The 15,768-nt window shown below is 53.0% G+C and overlaps 6 protein-coding genes across 6 annotated transcripts; 3 read left to right on the top strand and 3 right to left on the bottom strand.

Annotated features, from left to right (window-relative positions):
• Positions 1-1,052: 1,052 nt before the first annotated feature.
• On the top strand, positions 1,053-3,066 carry BDW47DRAFT_14368 (putative ribosomal assembly complex component Ipi3). The gene is made up of 2 exons (XM_024818310.1): positions 1,053-1,435; positions 1,505-3,066. Exons 1-2 carry the CDS (start codon positions 1,088-1,090, stop codon positions 2,882-2,884), a joined length of 1,728 nt encoding a protein of 575 aa, XP_024673271.1. The 5' UTR covers positions 1,053-1,087; the 3' UTR covers positions 2,885-3,066.
• Positions 3,067-3,273: 207 nt separating this feature from the next.
• BDW47DRAFT_103343 (proteasome regulatory particle lid subunit RPN5) lies at positions 3,274-5,157 on the top strand. The gene is made up of 5 exons (XM_024812050.1): positions 3,274-3,513; positions 3,564-3,620; positions 3,681-3,917; positions 3,966-4,454; positions 4,503-5,157. Exons 1-5 carry the CDS (start codon positions 3,427-3,429, stop codon positions 5,100-5,102), a joined length of 1,470 nt encoding a protein of 489 aa, XP_024673270.1. The 5' UTR covers positions 3,274-3,426; the 3' UTR covers positions 5,103-5,157.
• A 54-nt stretch (positions 5,158-5,211) lies between these two features.
• On the bottom strand, positions 5,212-6,048 carry BDW47DRAFT_124574 (alpha/beta hydrolase; the record flags this gene model as incomplete). The annotated part of the gene is made up of 1 exon (XM_024816281.1): positions 5,212-6,048. The coding sequence occupies one exon, from the start codon at positions 6,046-6,048 to the stop codon at positions 5,212-5,214; it is 837 nt and encodes a 278-aa protein (XP_024673269.1).
• Positions 6,049-8,363: 2,315 nt separating this feature from the next.
• BDW47DRAFT_103336 (aminoalcoholphosphotransferase) lies at positions 8,364-10,784 on the bottom strand. The gene is made up of 7 exons (XM_024812049.1): positions 10,276-10,784; positions 10,194-10,203; positions 9,966-10,123; positions 9,854-9,900; positions 9,704-9,799; positions 8,978-9,642; positions 8,364-8,908 (listed from the first exon to the last, which is right to left on the bottom strand). The coding sequence occupies exons 1-7, from the start codon at positions 10,413-10,415 to the stop codon at positions 8,804-8,806; spliced, it is 1,221 nt and encodes a 406-aa protein (XP_024673268.1). The 5' UTR covers positions 10,416-10,784; the 3' UTR covers positions 8,364-8,803.
• A 728-nt stretch (positions 10,785-11,512) lies between these two features.
• BDW47DRAFT_103332 (NIPSNAP family protein) lies at positions 11,513-13,339 on the bottom strand. The gene is made up of 2 exons (XM_024812048.1): positions 12,376-13,339; positions 11,513-12,315 (listed from the first exon to the last, which is right to left on the bottom strand). Exons 1-2 carry the CDS (start codon positions 13,040-13,042, stop codon positions 11,831-11,833), a joined length of 1,152 nt encoding a protein of 383 aa, XP_024673267.1. The 5' UTR covers positions 13,043-13,339; the 3' UTR covers positions 11,513-11,830.
• Positions 13,340-14,329: 990 nt separating this feature from the next.
• On the top strand, positions 14,330-15,504 carry BDW47DRAFT_103329 (pyridoxamine 5'-phosphate oxidase family protein). Its single transcript, XM_024812046.1, has 2 exons — positions 14,330-14,611; positions 14,709-15,504. The coding sequence occupies exons 1-2, from the start codon at positions 14,495-14,497 to the stop codon at positions 15,327-15,329; spliced, it is 738 nt and encodes a 245-aa protein (XP_024673266.1). The 5' UTR covers positions 14,330-14,494; the 3' UTR covers positions 15,330-15,504.
• Positions 15,505-15,768: the final 264 nt, after the last annotated feature.

Genomic DNA, 15,768 nt, shown 5'->3' with positions numbered 1-15,768 from the left:
CAAGAAAGAGAAGAGAAGAGGGAAAAGAGGATCAGGGCAAAACAACCAAAATAGGAGTGAAGTGAACAGAACATGCGGTCGACAGGGCCTTATACAACCATTCCATGCTCGGGCCAAACATCCCTTGTCTGTCTGGCGGTGACAGTAAGCCAGAGACACCAGGGCAAATGTATCAACCCCCTTCCAGAGGATCCCCCCAACACTCAAGAACAAGAGCGTCCTGAACTCCCAAGGGCCACTCCACCTGGAGTCCTTGCATACCAGAACGGCGGAAATGCGGCAACCGGCCTGGTGATTGGATCAGAGCCCCCAAGCGTACCACCTGCAGGGTCAGGACAACGTGGATTGTCTGTTTCCCAGGCAGTCTGCATTTCGTCATTACACCCGGCATGAGACATACAGAGGGAGGACGCCCCTAGAGGAGCCTCGCGAGGACGCCGGGCTCCCCTGGTTGGCTGCCTGGTCAACAGCTGCCGCTGTTGTGCCGGGCAATCAAAGGCAACATCCCTAGAAGGCCCACCCCCTTGCGTGGGAGGTTGCTGCAGACAGGACCATTGGGCCCATATTTCGCGAGGGAATCGTAATTTCAGCAGCATGTGCAAGCGACTGCCTCGCTCATCCTGAAGAGATTTGAAATGTATCAAGCTGCCCCGAGTGACTCCTGGGTACAAAGGATTATAATTAGGAGCTTCCCAGGGTGAAAGGGAGCTCACTCTCCTCTCTAGGGCTTTACCCATCCAACTTCATTTTGCACTGTCGAGCTAACGCAGGGCACATCGCAGGCACTGGGTTTATGTGGTAAGGGTTAGTTGGTAAGGAGTCAAGGGGACTCAGTAGTTGGGAGATGATCATGAACGAGAGAGTCGCAAAGGTTGAAGTTAATCGTCTGAATTATTCTTTTGATAGCGATGATTTTGTACATACTTTATCCACCCAGTCAGTCAGCTGTGCCTGTCCCAAAAGAGGCTAGTGTAGCAAACAGTGCAAACGGTTATCGTCGATTTTATCGCCGATCTTGAAGCAATATTATCAAATTCATTTGTCTTGAAAATATTGATTCTACGACCATCTTAATTCGCCGCTCCTCATGCTCTCAGAGCACTTCATCGCGTCGACTTCGACGTCGGCCAAAACCCCGGCCTCTGCGAGCCTCAGAGATGTGGGAATCTGCGTGCATGAGCTGCAGCCCGCACCGGCCCTTCGTTCCACCTTCAAGAAGAGCGTCACGGCGCCCAATTGTTTGGCCGTGAGTCCGTCGCACGTGTTCGCCGCTCAGTCGGAGAAAGCCACGGTCCATGTGTATAGCAGGAGTAAGGGGAACCAGGAAGCGACCATCCCGTTCCCTGAGCGCATCCGCAGCATTGCGATTGCAGGAGGGAAGAATGGAGATGTGCTGGTTTTGGGGACGGAAGGCGGTCGTCTAATATTGTGGGAGGTAAGTCGTTCTTGTTTTGATACGGATTGGAGAGACTGTAACAGGCCGTGTGGATCTAATGGCGTCTAGACCTGCACGGGTCGACAGGTTGCGACGACCGCATCGCATCTGAGCCCGGTCACGGCTCTCGTGGTTGATCCTACCTCCAACTTCATCTTGTCCGGCTCTTCGGACGCAAGCATTCATGTCTGGTCCTTGGTCGACCTCCTCTCCTTCACGAAACCTCCGTCCGGTCGCGATCGTCAACCCCCCAACTCGCCCATCCGTACGTTCTCGAACCATCGCGCCGGCATCAGTGCTCTTGCAGTGGGCCACAGCACGGGCCGGTACAACATCGCTGTTTCTGCGTCGCAGGACAATACAGCCATTGCTTGGGATTACCATAACGGACGTGTGCTGCGGACTTTCCTCTTGCCGGCCAGTGCGGTCAGCCTGACTCTGGATCCGGTGGACCGGGCATTCTACGCGGGCTACGAGGATGGTAGCATCCAGTCAGTGGACTTCTATAAGAGCCAGTCCGTGCAGCACCCGCTTCACGATCCGTCTTTACAGTCGACTCCCGCGCAACCATCAGCTGGAGACCGGTGGGCCCCGCCTTCGCCCGAGTGTGGCCCGGCCCATGCACTGTCGCTCTCGCACGACGGGGCGGTATTACTCTCCGGTCATCAAAACGGCAAGGTTCTTTCGTGGAGTGTGGGGCGAAGAAAGTATGCGTCGACGGTGGCGGACTTCACCCACCCCGTCACGAACCTGTTCGTGCTGCCCCCGATTGGACTTTCTCTGCCCGCTCTCGACCTGAAGCGGGTGGCGCATACGATCGTCAAACCGCGATATGACAGCACGCTCTCCGAAAACTCTCACACCGCTGGTGCCGTCCCCGCCGATTACACATTCAACACCCATCTCCTGCCCTCGACATCCTCTCTCCCCGCCGCCACCAAGGCCCCGCACGCCACGCGGACCGACCATTTTGCCGAATCATTCACCCAAGCACTTTTCTCCGACTCCCTGCTAGAAGAAGGTCTGGCTGAGCTAGCCGCATTGAACCAGCCCGGAATCAACGGAGCACCGGCGCCGTCGTCCGCATCGGTAGACACGTCGGCTCAAGACACACAGATTGCCCTCCTCGAAGGCCAATTGTCAGCACTCCGCACGAAGGTCTCGGTCAGTGACACCGCACGACAGGCGTCCACCGACGAACTCACGAAACTGCGATCGGATTTGGCCGGCCTCCACGATTACATTGACACGCTCCACCAGAAACAGGAGCAAGCGCAGAAGGAGAAGGTCAGCCGCCTCGCTCGCAAGGAGGAGCGGGAGAACCGTCGACGTAAGGCCTGGTTTGCGGCGGAGAAGAAGGGCAAGAAAGGGGACACGGCCATGAGACAAATGGAGGCGGAAGAGATGGTCTTGACGAGTGACAGTGATGGCCAGAGTAGCGATGAGTAATCGCTGCACCACCCTTGATCGCTTGATTTTATATATGGAAGATGTCTATTGTCTAGAGTTGCAGGACTGGCGTACGGTACAAAAGTTCGATCTGATTCGGTTTATATCTTGATACTGGGCTGTTGATCCTGGGTAGAGTTGTTACTATCTATGTACTGTACTGTAAATAGGGAATTTCCAGCATCCAATCTTTCAGCGGACCTAGCGTTCTCCGGTAGTTTTCCCGTAGACTCAATTATATGTAAATCTTCTAGCACAGACAAAGAATCAAATCGAAATCCGGTGGGTGAGATGGAGAGTTCCCGGTGGATGATGTGAGGTCACGTGCGGGACAGCTTCCAGCTCGAACTGGCCGCCCGAACACCGTCACAGCTTCATCCATTCAGACCATCCACTCTCCCTCCCTTCGACAGCCCCCACCGTCTGAATCATTTCAATCTTTCGCATTTAGGGTGTATCGTGCATCGTCGACATAGATTTCGAAGTCATCGACCCTTCACTCATTTGTTCCCCTCGAGCCCGTTACCGCCTGCAACGTCATCATGGCCGACGGAAGCGTGTTGAAGGCCGAGAAGGACTACAGCAAGGATGCCGACAAGCTGATTCCGGAGGCGGAGCAGTTGGCAAAGGTGGGATGCTTGTTTTCTGATTTCCCATCAAGATGCTGACTAGTGTATAGACCGATGTGCAGGGTGCCATCGATAAACTCTTGGTTCTGGAGAAACAAGCGCGACAGGTGAGCGACACCGGTCTTTCGTCTTGATATCCAACTATAAGATTTGCTAATGTGAATCAGGCCTCGGATCTGCCGACCACCTCCCGCCTGCTTATCACCATCGTCACACTGAGCAAGAACTCCGGCGACTGGGGTCTTCTCAACGACCAGGTCCTCCTCCTCTCCAAGAAACATGCCCAGCTGAAGCAGGCGATTACGCGAATGGTCCAGGTGGTGATGGGATTCCTGGAGGAGACGCCCAACCTGGATGTGAAGCTGTCTGTCATTCAAACCCTGCGGACAGTGACGGAAGGGAAGGTAAGTCACGCCACGTCTGTCGTACGAATCTGTTGCTGATGTCTTTAGATCTTCGTTGAAGTCGAGAGAGCCCGCGTGACCCGCATCCTATCGAACATCAAAAAGACCCAAGGCGATATCAACGCGGCGGCCGACATCCTGTGCGAGTTGCAGGTGGAGACATTCGGGTCGATGACCCGACGGGAGAAGACGGAGTTCATTTTGGAACAGGTGGCGCTGTGCATAGAGCGGGGTGACTGGACGCAAGCCACCATCTTGAGTCGCAAGATCAACAGACGGTACTTTGCGCGCAAGCCCAAGAAGAGCGCCGAGGAGATCGAGAAGCGGAGGAAGGAGGCTGAGGAGCGCGAGAAGACTCGGGCACCGGACGAGGCTCCTATGGAGGTTGATGACGACGTGACCGACCTCAAGCTCCGCTACTTTGAGCAACAGATCATCCTCGCCAACCACGACTACAAGTACCTGGAAGTGTGCAAACACTACCGAGAGGTCCTGGACACGGAGTCGGTCCAGGACAACCCGGAGCAGCTGCGAGCGGTACGTCTTTCAATCTCTGTCTCTCCCGTGCACAACTAACAGCAGAAGGTACTGGCCCGGATCGTATATTACATCACCCTGGCTCCATATGACAACGAACAGTCGGATCTGCTGCACCGCATCCTGCAGGACACTCGGCTGTCGACAGTCCCGGCCGAAGCGCGACTGATCAAGCTCTTCACGACGCCCGAACTGATGCGCTGGCCGATCGTGGCCAAGCAATTCGGGCCGCACCTGTGCGAGACGGATGTCTTCAGCCCGGAAGCCAGCCAGTCGAGCGAGGACCAGTCGTTCCAGCGGTGGCAGGACCTGAAGAAGCGGGTGATCGAGCACAACGTGCGCGTGGTGGCCAAGTATTACACTCGCATCCAGATGGGCCGGCTGACGGAGCTGCTGGACCTGACGGAGGAGGAGACGGAGAAGTACATCAGCGACCTGGTGACGCTCAAGACGATCTACGCGAAGATCGACCGCCCGGCGCGACTAGTCAGCTTCTCCAAGCCGCGCGATGCGGACGATGTCTTGAACGAATGGAGCAGCGACATGAAGAGCCTGCTGGGGCTGCTGGAGCGGATCGACCATTTGATCACGAAGGAGGAGATGATGGCTCGAATCCTTCCGACCCGGGAGAAGAGCAAGGCTCGTTAGATAGAGCGCCGAGCAGGCGGGTACAAGTAAACGACAGTAGAACAGGATAATGGAATCATTCGAAGAGTCTATATATAACCGTACACCAAATCTAGTCTAATATGTTCCTCTAAAACGGCACATCCATATCATTCACATCCTCCTCCCCCTTCCCCCCCACAACCCCACCCCCCAAACACTTCCTGACAAACACAACCACAGCATCAAGATACGGCCTCTGCGCCGGCACAAAGTGTCCCCCCGGATGCCAAACCACATTCCCCTCCTTCTCCGGATCCCCCACACAAGCCTCAATCAGCGAACGACTCCGTCCCTCATCAACAACCGTATCCAGCGATCCCAGCACATGCAGCACTGGCGTCCGAATCGGCGGATCCTCATAAAACCCCCTATACCTCGGCCCGGGGGCCCTAAACCCACTATAACAGACGGCGAACTTCAGCGGCGGCTGGATCTTCCTCAAGCTCTCATCCGCGAACGCGCGCGGATACTCCATCGCCGCAGGCGACGTCGCAAACTTCCCAAACGCATCCCGTCTCGCCGAATCATCCCCATCTAGAAGCGCGGCAACCATCCCGGCCATGGCCGCGCCCTGCGAGAACCCGACCACGCCATCAAACGGGCCCTCCTCCCGGATCGTCTTCGCAACGGCTTCCAGCCCCGCCTCGAGGCCAACGTAAAGCGGGGGGTCGGCGGCGTCTGCGCGGCGGTACCAGGCGAAGATGGAGGGGACGTCGTCTGGGTCGGGGGGCTGGGAGGGGTCGAAGCCGGGGATGTCGGAGGGGCTGAGCTGGAAGGGGCCGGTTGGGTAGATGGCGGAGACTTCGTGGAGGGGGAAGGCCTTTGTGATGTGTTTGATGAGGGCGCGGGATTTGATGTGGAAGAGGGGGCCGGATTGGGTGTAGCCGTGGAGGAGGAGGAGTTTGAGGGGTTGGCGGGGGGACATATTTGTTTTTTTTTTCTTTCCCTCCTTGTTGATTTATTGATGTAATTGGTGGTGATGGTGTTTTTTTTGGATCCTATTGTTTGGCTGGGATCAATGTATAGTGTAGGTAGGTAGGTAGGTAGGTAGGTAGGTAGTATAAAGTATAAGAAGGACGGATGGTGCAGGAGAGAGGGGAGAAAAGAAAGCGAGTGTCGGTCCGATAAGAGATAACCGGCTACAACAATACTCCGGGGTAATTGAGTACACACTAGCACTATCACAACACTACCGAACACAATCTGCTTGATCAGACAGTCACTATTGTTATGAATGAATGAGATGCTGCAGGTTGTACATGGATAGGCTTACTGCGTATGTATATATGTACTTATAATGGGGGCTATTCGTTGCATACTGTAACTATACTATTCAGAGTAGATCAAAATAGGGTCTAGCTGAATGCTGGTGAAAGGTTTATAAGAGGTATGAATGCATATCCCAAAGTCTACTGGGGTGGTTCTGTAGTGATATGGATATGAATAGACGTGAGTATTATCTCATTCTGCCTTGGTGGCTAGCTATATCTGATTGTATACTATCTTTGGAGAAATCAATTAGACACTCGTGATCTCATACAGTACATAAGTGGTGTACTTTCATCCTGAAGTCCTGTAGATACTATCTTCAAATTGTTCAAGTACATATCACTAGACCCATAAGAATATACGAGGGCACTAATACTCAATCATGTCCGGATACTCAACTACATATTACCACACTACACATCCAGCTACAGATCCAGGCCCCACGATCGATCATACAAAACATGCAATTACAACTGGGGACAGATGTACACGCGCGGAGGGTACAGAGGACCTCGCCACAAACCATGAGCATCGAGGAACATCGCTTCCTCGCAGCTCAAGTCAACCAGTCATTCATCATCGTCATCGTCATTGTCAACGGAAAAGAAGCAAGTATCTTCCCTCGACCGGACATCTGACATCTGACATGTGAATCCTGACCGCATTGACCGATGCTCATGCTCATGCTCGTGCAATGTGCCACGTATCCACCAGCACTTAAAACAACCAATTCAAAACGTAGATGGAAGAAAAGACGATCGATCATTGCCAGATATCCGGAACTCCCCTGGATGTAGATAGAATATCGTAAAAAAAGAAACACGCTTTTTGGCGAGTTCGAAGCAAGCATGCCATGGTATAAGATAGAAAGAAAAAATTCCCTTCGAGAAAACCTTTTTTGTATTTTTGTGTAGCAAAAGGGTTTAAACGCGCCTGAGGGGCTTGACTCCCTCAAAACACGCCCAGGGCGAGGGTGACGGGACCGGGGGGGATAGATAGAGAGTGGGAAAAAAAAGGTTCGGGGCGAGGAGAAATTCCATCTTCTATCTGAGCAGCAAGCAGCTTTGAGCAAAGAAAGAAAGAAAGAAAAAAAAAAGATAATATTAATCCATCATTTCAGAAGAACGCCACATTTCTTTTCATTTCATCGCTCCGCACCCGAAAAATCTCTTTCCGCATTTTTGTTAAATTTCGTAGGCGAATCGTCTACTTGCGGCGGAACGAGCAGCCCTCGGTCAGACGAGCCTTGCCACCGGTGGGCTGGCACAGGACGGTCGAGCAGCCGGCGCAGACGACGACGGTCTGGGCGTGGGAGAAGACGGTGGTGATGGTGAAGCAGCCGGGGCACTTGACGTCCATGAAGAAGGAGCGAGGAGTAGGCACAAGGGTCTATCATTGTATTAGTTGTTCAGTCCTTTGTTCCATTCCCTTTCGATGTACAAGTCCGATGATCCTACCTTGAGCTTGTGCTTACGGGCCTCGGCCTGAGGCGTAGGGTTGAGGAGGTCGACCGCGAGAACCTATCAATTATCAAACGTTAGATCCTTTCTTTCCATTCTCCTTATGAATCCTTCGGTCTGGTCATCGTTCTCGGTATGATTTTTTTCGATTCCAGGCGGGTGACGAGGGGGGCTGGTGTTGTGGATGCGGGCGGCGGCGGCGGGCGACAATCGAGGCATCGTGACCCCAAGCCCAGAACAGAAGAAACCGTACACGAGTCGAACAATCCAAACCAAAGTATCCCATTCAAAAAAGACGAAAGCAACATACCATCTTGTCGGGACAAAAAGTCGATCAGCGTGGGTAGTTGAATAGAGCGCTGACGGAGATGGCCTGCTTGGAGGATGGAAAAAGCGAGGAGGTGATCTGGAGAAGCGCAAAGATTTCAAGCGAATTCTGGACTGGGGCGTCTCAGCACCAAACAGGACCTCCGTTTGGGGGGGGGAGGCGGTAGGGTTGGAACCCTGCCTCGCTAAGGCTGCCGTTCGTCTCTGACTAAGCCGGTCACCGCGCTAGTCTTGATGAGGTAATATTGTTTGCGGTCACGAGATCATTGCCTTACTACGTAACTACATACGGGGACCTCTTGGAGAACCTGGACAACCTCAACAGAATCAAAGACAAAGACAAAGTTACATATCTACTAATCAGTATACAGCCCGCTCATAGCGTCGCCGCACCCGTTCAAAACAATCCCAAGCCTATGTACCTGCATATCAGCCGGACTCTGCGCAAAGAACCGTCCCAGTCGCTTCTGGCGCGCGAAGAAAATACCAACCTCCCCTGATCCGCATTCGAATCAACTGTATATATATATGCCTCTGTGTATATGATGGCAAGGATGAAGATGAAGACAACAGGATGGCATAGTTGATATACCCATACCGCCGACCGCGATGAAAGAGATGGCTCTACCGGGTCTTCTTCGCCGTCCCGTTGGCCCCCTCCACGTAGGGGTGCTTGATGCGCAGGCACCAGATGTCGATGTAGTCGCAGATCGTGGTGATGATGTCGTACTGTAGCGTCACCGTTAGCTTCGTTGGGAGGTGGGGGTGGGGTATGGAAAGAATGGATGAGGAACGTACGATGAAGCTACCATAGGTACCCACAGACAGGCCCAGACAGGCGAACATGAAGGCAATCTGGCGGGGCTCATCATTCAGAACACCCGGCCAGAGACCGACCACTTGTCCAAGACTGTCCACGACGGCCAGGGCCAGAGGAACCAGAAGCACATTAACGTAGGGGAATTCGGTCTTGGTCAGATGGGCGGTGATCATCCGGCCCACGGAGTACGCATTCACCATGCCCACAAACAGGGCAAAGGGCACCGTGTAGTTCTCGAGGATCGTGGGCTGCATGTACAAGTAGGCGGACACCAGAACCCACACCACGACGATCGGCAGGAGACCGTACAGCGGCTTGACGGGGTCTTGGCCACGCTTGCGCTGGACTTGCATGACGTGCAGGATGCTAGAACCGATGGCGAAGAACAGGATGATGGAGCCGTAGATCATGTAGCACTGCGTGAAGGGCATGTCGTACACCGCATCCGGGATAGCGTCCACCTTGGGGACGCCCATAGTCGCCAGCATGGGTTGGTGCCAGAAGCTGCCGCCGCCCACGTAGGCCGTGAAGCCAAAGACGACGCAGAGGGTCAGGACGCCCTCAACGGGACCGGAGACGACGCCCAGCGTGAGCACCTGGGTGTAGTACTCGTCCCACGTCTGGATGTAAAAGGTCACGGTTGCTACGCATGTATGTCAGCATGGGTCTATCGGATATCAATTGTAGATGGGCAATCCACATACATCCGAACAGCGCCAGCATAGTGTACCATGACTGGCCAAGGTTTATCACGCCCGCAAAGATCAACACACCCAAAGCCGTGTTGCACGCATCGACACCTGCAGCTGTTAATCTCCACATTCCCACGCGCGAAAACCAATTTGTCGACTTACTGTGATCAAACAGCTCACCCAGAGGGCCACTCTGCTTGGTTCTCCGTCTGTATCACCAACATTAGTACCCCAGCACTAACCATCAACCACGGCGCAACGCGACAAAACATACGCTTGGATGCCATCTACACCGTCAAAAGTCTGATACAAGAACAGACCCACAGCGCAACTAGCATACACCCAAGGTGGACAATCCTGATCCAGCGTCGGGTTATACCACAGCATAGTAAAGAAGTTGATCATGACGAAAAAGAACCCCGTCAGAGTAATCTAAAAGCCGAGCCCCAAGTCAGACAAGTTGACCCACCAACCAAGCCAGACGAGCAGAGCGGTAACTTACAGCATTAGGACTAAAGGTAGCCAGAAGGGCACGCAGTTAGTTTCATCCGGCATACAAAAAGGTCAAGCGCATCGTTACTCACGCCATGCTCATCGGAAGACACTTGACGACGACATTATTATAGAACGGCTTGAGAACATATTGACTGATCGGGGACAGGTCGACTCCCGCATAGCAGTACTTCTTCAGATTGGGCAACTGGTGTTGCCGGATGTACACCATGTTGGCTGTCCGTGTGGGGTATTCTTTGTTGATTTGATTTGTCTTATTCTCTTCCCGTGCACTATTGCGAAACCAGGGATAGTCTTTGAGACTTTTCTTACGGGTGAGGCCAGATCGAGAACCCCGGTGGCGCTCAGAAAAGGGGGTAAAATGGGGCTAGAAAACCCGGGGTGAAAACCTAACCTTGGGAAGTCCAGATAATCAGGGATCCCAAACAAAAGAAAAAGAAGACAGGGCAAATAGACAAAAGGAGCTGAAAAGAGTTTATAAGAGGATGAAAATGAGTGGAAGAAAGATCAAAAAGAGGGAAAGAAAAAAAAAAGAGAGTCGCAAAGCCGGACACGCAACGGGCTGATGCTGATGTTGTTGTTGTTGATGATGATGTTGATGTGTTGAGTTCAGCTCTTTTTTTTCCCTCTGGTTTAATCCCGGATTTTCTGCCGGCGGAAAAAGGGAGAGAAAACAGGGCACCGGGTGGCTTACCGCGCGGGAACCCAATCTTTCTGCCTGGGGTAACTAACTACATAACTACGGACACTAGAGAGTTCTACCGCCCGGTAAGGCTCCCCCCTTTTCGTGACACTATGTTACATTTTATTACATTGATGTCTCCACTCTGACAACCTGACAACCTGATATCAATGGAGATTAGATGGGAGATTGGGATTGGAGAGTGGATAGTGCGTACTTGTTTGCCCTTCACGGTTGAATGGAAGTGGACGGACGGCGCAACGCACATGTGTCGGTCTTAATTTACTGTCGCAGTTCCACTACTGCTATGCTAGGTACTGAGGGGAAGGACGGTCGGATCATCTCTCTACGCCACTGGCCTCTCATCTCTCGAGTCTCTACTCATTCATGCTTTCTCGTTCAATTCCATTGGTTAGCAAGGCGATCGGCGCGCGGGGATGACCATCACGGCGACGGACTGTGCTCGTCCGAGGCAAAACACATGGCTAGACAATCACTATGTCCTGTCCATTGTCCAGAAGAAACCCCACATTTTGGATTCTATTTCTCACTACGGTACGGCCACTAGACTAGCCCAATAGATCAATAACTTCAAAGAAAAAGAATATATATAGAATATGGATGATAATCACTCCAATAATGCTGCTAATATTGGACACACTAATATCGGTACGGCTTAGTGGGCGATAGTGCCCGAGGGTCGACCAAACTATTCCCCGGACTTCGTTCACACTCACAGATCTCTGCTCGCTCCAGTAGAACAAGAAGCAACGCACCAGTCATTTCCTCCTAAACCGATCACCGTCCGATGTCTTTCCTTGGCCTCTGCCCAACCAACTTCCTCAGGGACCTCGGGTCGGGCGGATTGGGCCAAGTGGGTCATAATGCAGGCGTGGGAGCAAATTTCGTATCGAAGACGTCCTCCGGTTGTAGAAACAACATGTTTAGCCGACAGGACTCCAGGGCATGGGGATCAGAATGCGGCTCTGCATGGTCTGGATGAGAGGCACCGTCTTGTGCACAGTTTCGGCCCAACCTTCGATGCCCCATGATTGCTCGCGGCGGACCTTGCGCTCCTCCAGGTTCGCAAACTGCCACAGGTGGTGCACGGTGTTCAAATCACCGATCTGGACAAACCATGCGCCGACACCCTCCATCACCTCGCGACGGGCCTTGAGGCCCCGACGCCAGTGGGTCTCCCATTCCAGCAGGTTGCCCGGGTGAAGCGTGTAGGATCGCAGTTCGAACAGACCGCCCAGTTTGCGGGGTGGCGTGGTCGGCCAGAACGAGAACTCTTGCATCAAGGACGTCTTCTTGCTCTTGATCAAGCTCTTCAGCTTGTGGTCGAATTCGGAAAACCCGGGTTGTTCGGAGATGTTGTGAAGAGAGGCGTGGTAACCTTCGTAGCGCTGGTATTCCCAGATGTGGACTGCGGGATGGTTAGTATGTGAAAAGAGGGCAGATTCCTAGCAGGCGAGAGGGGGGATACCAAATGTGTCGTTGTCCCCGACTTGGGTCCGCCAGCTCCCCACCAGATTCACCCGGTTCTCCTCGGTGCCCGCCATGCGGGGATACCACTGCCCGACCAGGTCCACGTACTCGTCGACCTTGTCGGGTTGGACTTCGTGGAAGACGATGGAATGGACGTATTTGCCGCGGGCGAGGACTTGCGAAAAGGAACGTTCGATATCCTGGTCGAGTTGCTGGCCTTCTTTAGTGCCGTAGATGAGCGAGGACAGGGGACCCCGCTTGGGGGACTGATCGCGGTGGTGCTCATCTCCTAGAACCCGATGGGTAGAAAGTGAGCCCAATGCCTTATGGTCAAGTACATCCGCTGCATCGAACACAGCAGAGTCTGCTTTACTGCTCGCCTTGCTCGCACGCGGAGCAGCGGGAGCGGTAGCGTACTCACGGAGGCGATCACGGGAAACAGGGGATGAAGTGGAAACAGAAGCATCGACGGACTGACTCTCTTGCTGTTCTCTCCTCTTCCGCGCCGACTCCAAATTCTCACGGAACTCCTTCTGGCGTGCAGTAAACTCTTCCGTCGACTCGGGGGTGATGTCACGGATGGAAGGGGACCGGTAGGCAGTGGCAGAGGTGGTGAAGGGCCGCAGCAAGGCGGACCCCGGTCGCAAAACACGGGAAGAAAGCATGGTCGCTAATCGTACAAGGACACCAACGCTCTGGTGGACAAAATGCAAGATTCCACGTTCAACGTAAAAATGAAGGGAAGGAGGGTGACGACAAGGAGAAGGGAGATTTCGGCGCCGGACGAAGGGATCGGAAGTTTGCAGGTTTGGAGATGGGACCACAAGATGCAAAACCGACGACGCAGCGACACCAACAAGGAGACACAAAGAGGGGTTCGGTTCAAAAGGAGGGGGGAGTCCGAAATCCGAAAGCACAGAGCGCGAGCGAGAGAATAGGGAGAGAGAGAGAGAGAGAGAGAGGAGAGAGCAGGGATGAGATCAGTGATAGTCAAGACGCGACTGATGGTCTGACCAAACGGCTCACAGAAGGCAAGCTGCAGGTCAGGACGGGGGACTGTCGAATCACAAGCAGAAGAATGACCTTTAACAATCCGGATGACAGAGGATTGATGGGATTGATGGAAATGACTGCCACGGGTGGAGAAGACAAGAATTTGACCAGGAGAAAGAGAGCGACACCAATGGTGATTGAAGAAGTAACCAGGGTGTTTAGTATGGAGGAGAAAGAGGAGAAAGAGAAGGGGGGAAGAAGGAGAGGAAGAAGTCAAGGGAGAAAGAGAGAGAGAAATCCTGGGGCAGCAAACAGTGGTACAGTAGCTTCCCGTGTGAGTGCGGGGAAATAGCTCGAGCTATCCTAGTAGTGGTAGATTGGGTGTGATAGGTGGTACTTAGGCCGTCTTCCAGTGGTACAGTAGGTTGGTTGTACCGCTATATTAATACTCGAATGCTTATTCTTCCTACTTCATTTATTGACGATTTATCCTATTATCTTATTACGTAGTTGGTCAACTTCTCTCGCGATATTATCATCTACGGTGTACCAATGTATGCTGGCTGAGTGGATTCTGGTGGTAACTGATCTTCACCCACTAAGACACCATGACGACAGTCTCCACGTCTTGCAGCGGACGGGACACGAGTGGTAGCTCTCATGCAGCTTGTGTTTGGGAATTAGCAAATAATCCCTAGTCTCTTTTCTGGCAGTGATCCATCTAAATTTCCACAACAGACTCCATAATTCGGGACACATTGATCCATTGATCCATTAATCCAGTGACCCAGTGATCTCGACGATGACGTCACTGGAGCTATCAGGTCCGTCAGTTCATTACAATACAATACAATACAGTACTCCCGCCCGATTATATAATACAGCCTTACTTAATCCGTGGATGCCTGGCGATCCGGGCCCGACCGACCGCCTGTCCCAAAGCGGACTAGTGGACAGTCCTGTGTTCCAGCGCCATCAATCAGCCGATTGTTGCTCAATGCGCATCGTCAATCTTGCCTGCCAAGCCATCTCTGAGATTTTCTTTGGGGTCATTCTACTGTACACCCGTGTGTCCTATTGGGCTGATATATGATTTATACTCCTAAAAGAGATCCACCAACACCATGAGCGAATCGCTGAACCCTCCCCTCTCGTATGAGGCATCGGCCACAACCACCCACCCGCATATCGCAACCACCCTTCCTCGGGAAGTCGTCGCAAGTCTGAAGAACTCGCGATTTGTAGGTCTCTCCCGGTCTTCTATCCGTGTCTTCTATCCGTCGGGTTGGACGATATCTGCAGGGAAACAAGAAAACCAGCTGACAGACTGACCACCAGCTTCACCTCGCAACCAGTGATGGCATGACCCCGCACATTTCCCTCATGTCCTACACCTACCTCCCCTCCACCCCCTTCGACTCCTACCCAACAATCATCATGACCACCAACACCTCGTCACGCAAGACCAACCACCTGCTTACCAATCCGCGCGTTTCACTCCTGGTCCACGACTGGGTGTCCCACCGACCCCCGACCCGGGCTCCGAACCCAGGCGGGGAACGTGATGGGTCCCCGCCCCCAGCGGCAACCCGGTCCTCGCTAGCCAGTCTCCTTCTGAATCTGAACACGAGCGCGCTGTCCAGCATCTCCACGACGATCACGGGTTCCGCGCGGTTCCTCGAACCCGGCTCCGAGGAAGAAGCCTGGTGCAAGGAGCAACATCTCGAGAACAACACCTTCGAGGAGGAGATGAACATTTTCGGGCAGCAGCTGCGACAAGAACGGGAACCAGGTCAGCGGCGGCCGAGCATCTCGACGGATGGCGACGTCCGGGTGGTCACCGTACGTGTGAGCGAGGGCCGGATCGCGGACTGGAAGGGTGGTGTGCGAGATTGGTTGGTGGTGCGGGAGGGCGAAGAAGAAGAGACAGATGAGAGACTTGTCAATGGACATGTTTAATTATAAATTGCAATTTAATTGGGATTGCACTGCTAGTGCTGTGGTTATTTATTTTTTTTTTTTCTTTCTTGTTTCTAGTTAAGGTTACGGAGCCAAATTGGTTGTTATGGGGATAATGGGCTTTTATTCTCCGTGTTCATGCTATGAGATTGTACGAGAAATTGAGAGATTGAGAACTTTACATTCTACAAATGTAGTTCACATTGTGTCAACACTACTAGTATAGTACGAGATGAATAGATCCGGCAGTCGTCACATGACCTCACCATCGCCGACGTAATGAGTATTCCGCGGAGCACTCCCACTGCCGACATAGCTGCACATCATACATCTCAATTGCATGCCTCAATCTTTACAACCACTCCGCCATACACACACAATCAGAGCCATACACACACATAGACAACTCAAGAGAGGACATACACGCCCCAATCCAACC

The sequence above is a fragment of the Aspergillus candidus genome, assembly GCF_002847045.1.
Source record: "Aspergillus candidus strain CBS 102.13 unplaced genomic scaffold BDW47scaffold_14, whole genome shotgun sequence".
Classification (NCBI taxonomy): domain Eukaryota; kingdom Fungi; phylum Ascomycota; class Eurotiomycetes; order Eurotiales; family Aspergillaceae; genus Aspergillus; species Aspergillus candidus.
The sequence above is the reverse complement of the archived record's forward strand: the minus strand, read 5'-3'. Positions and strand labels throughout refer to the sequence as shown.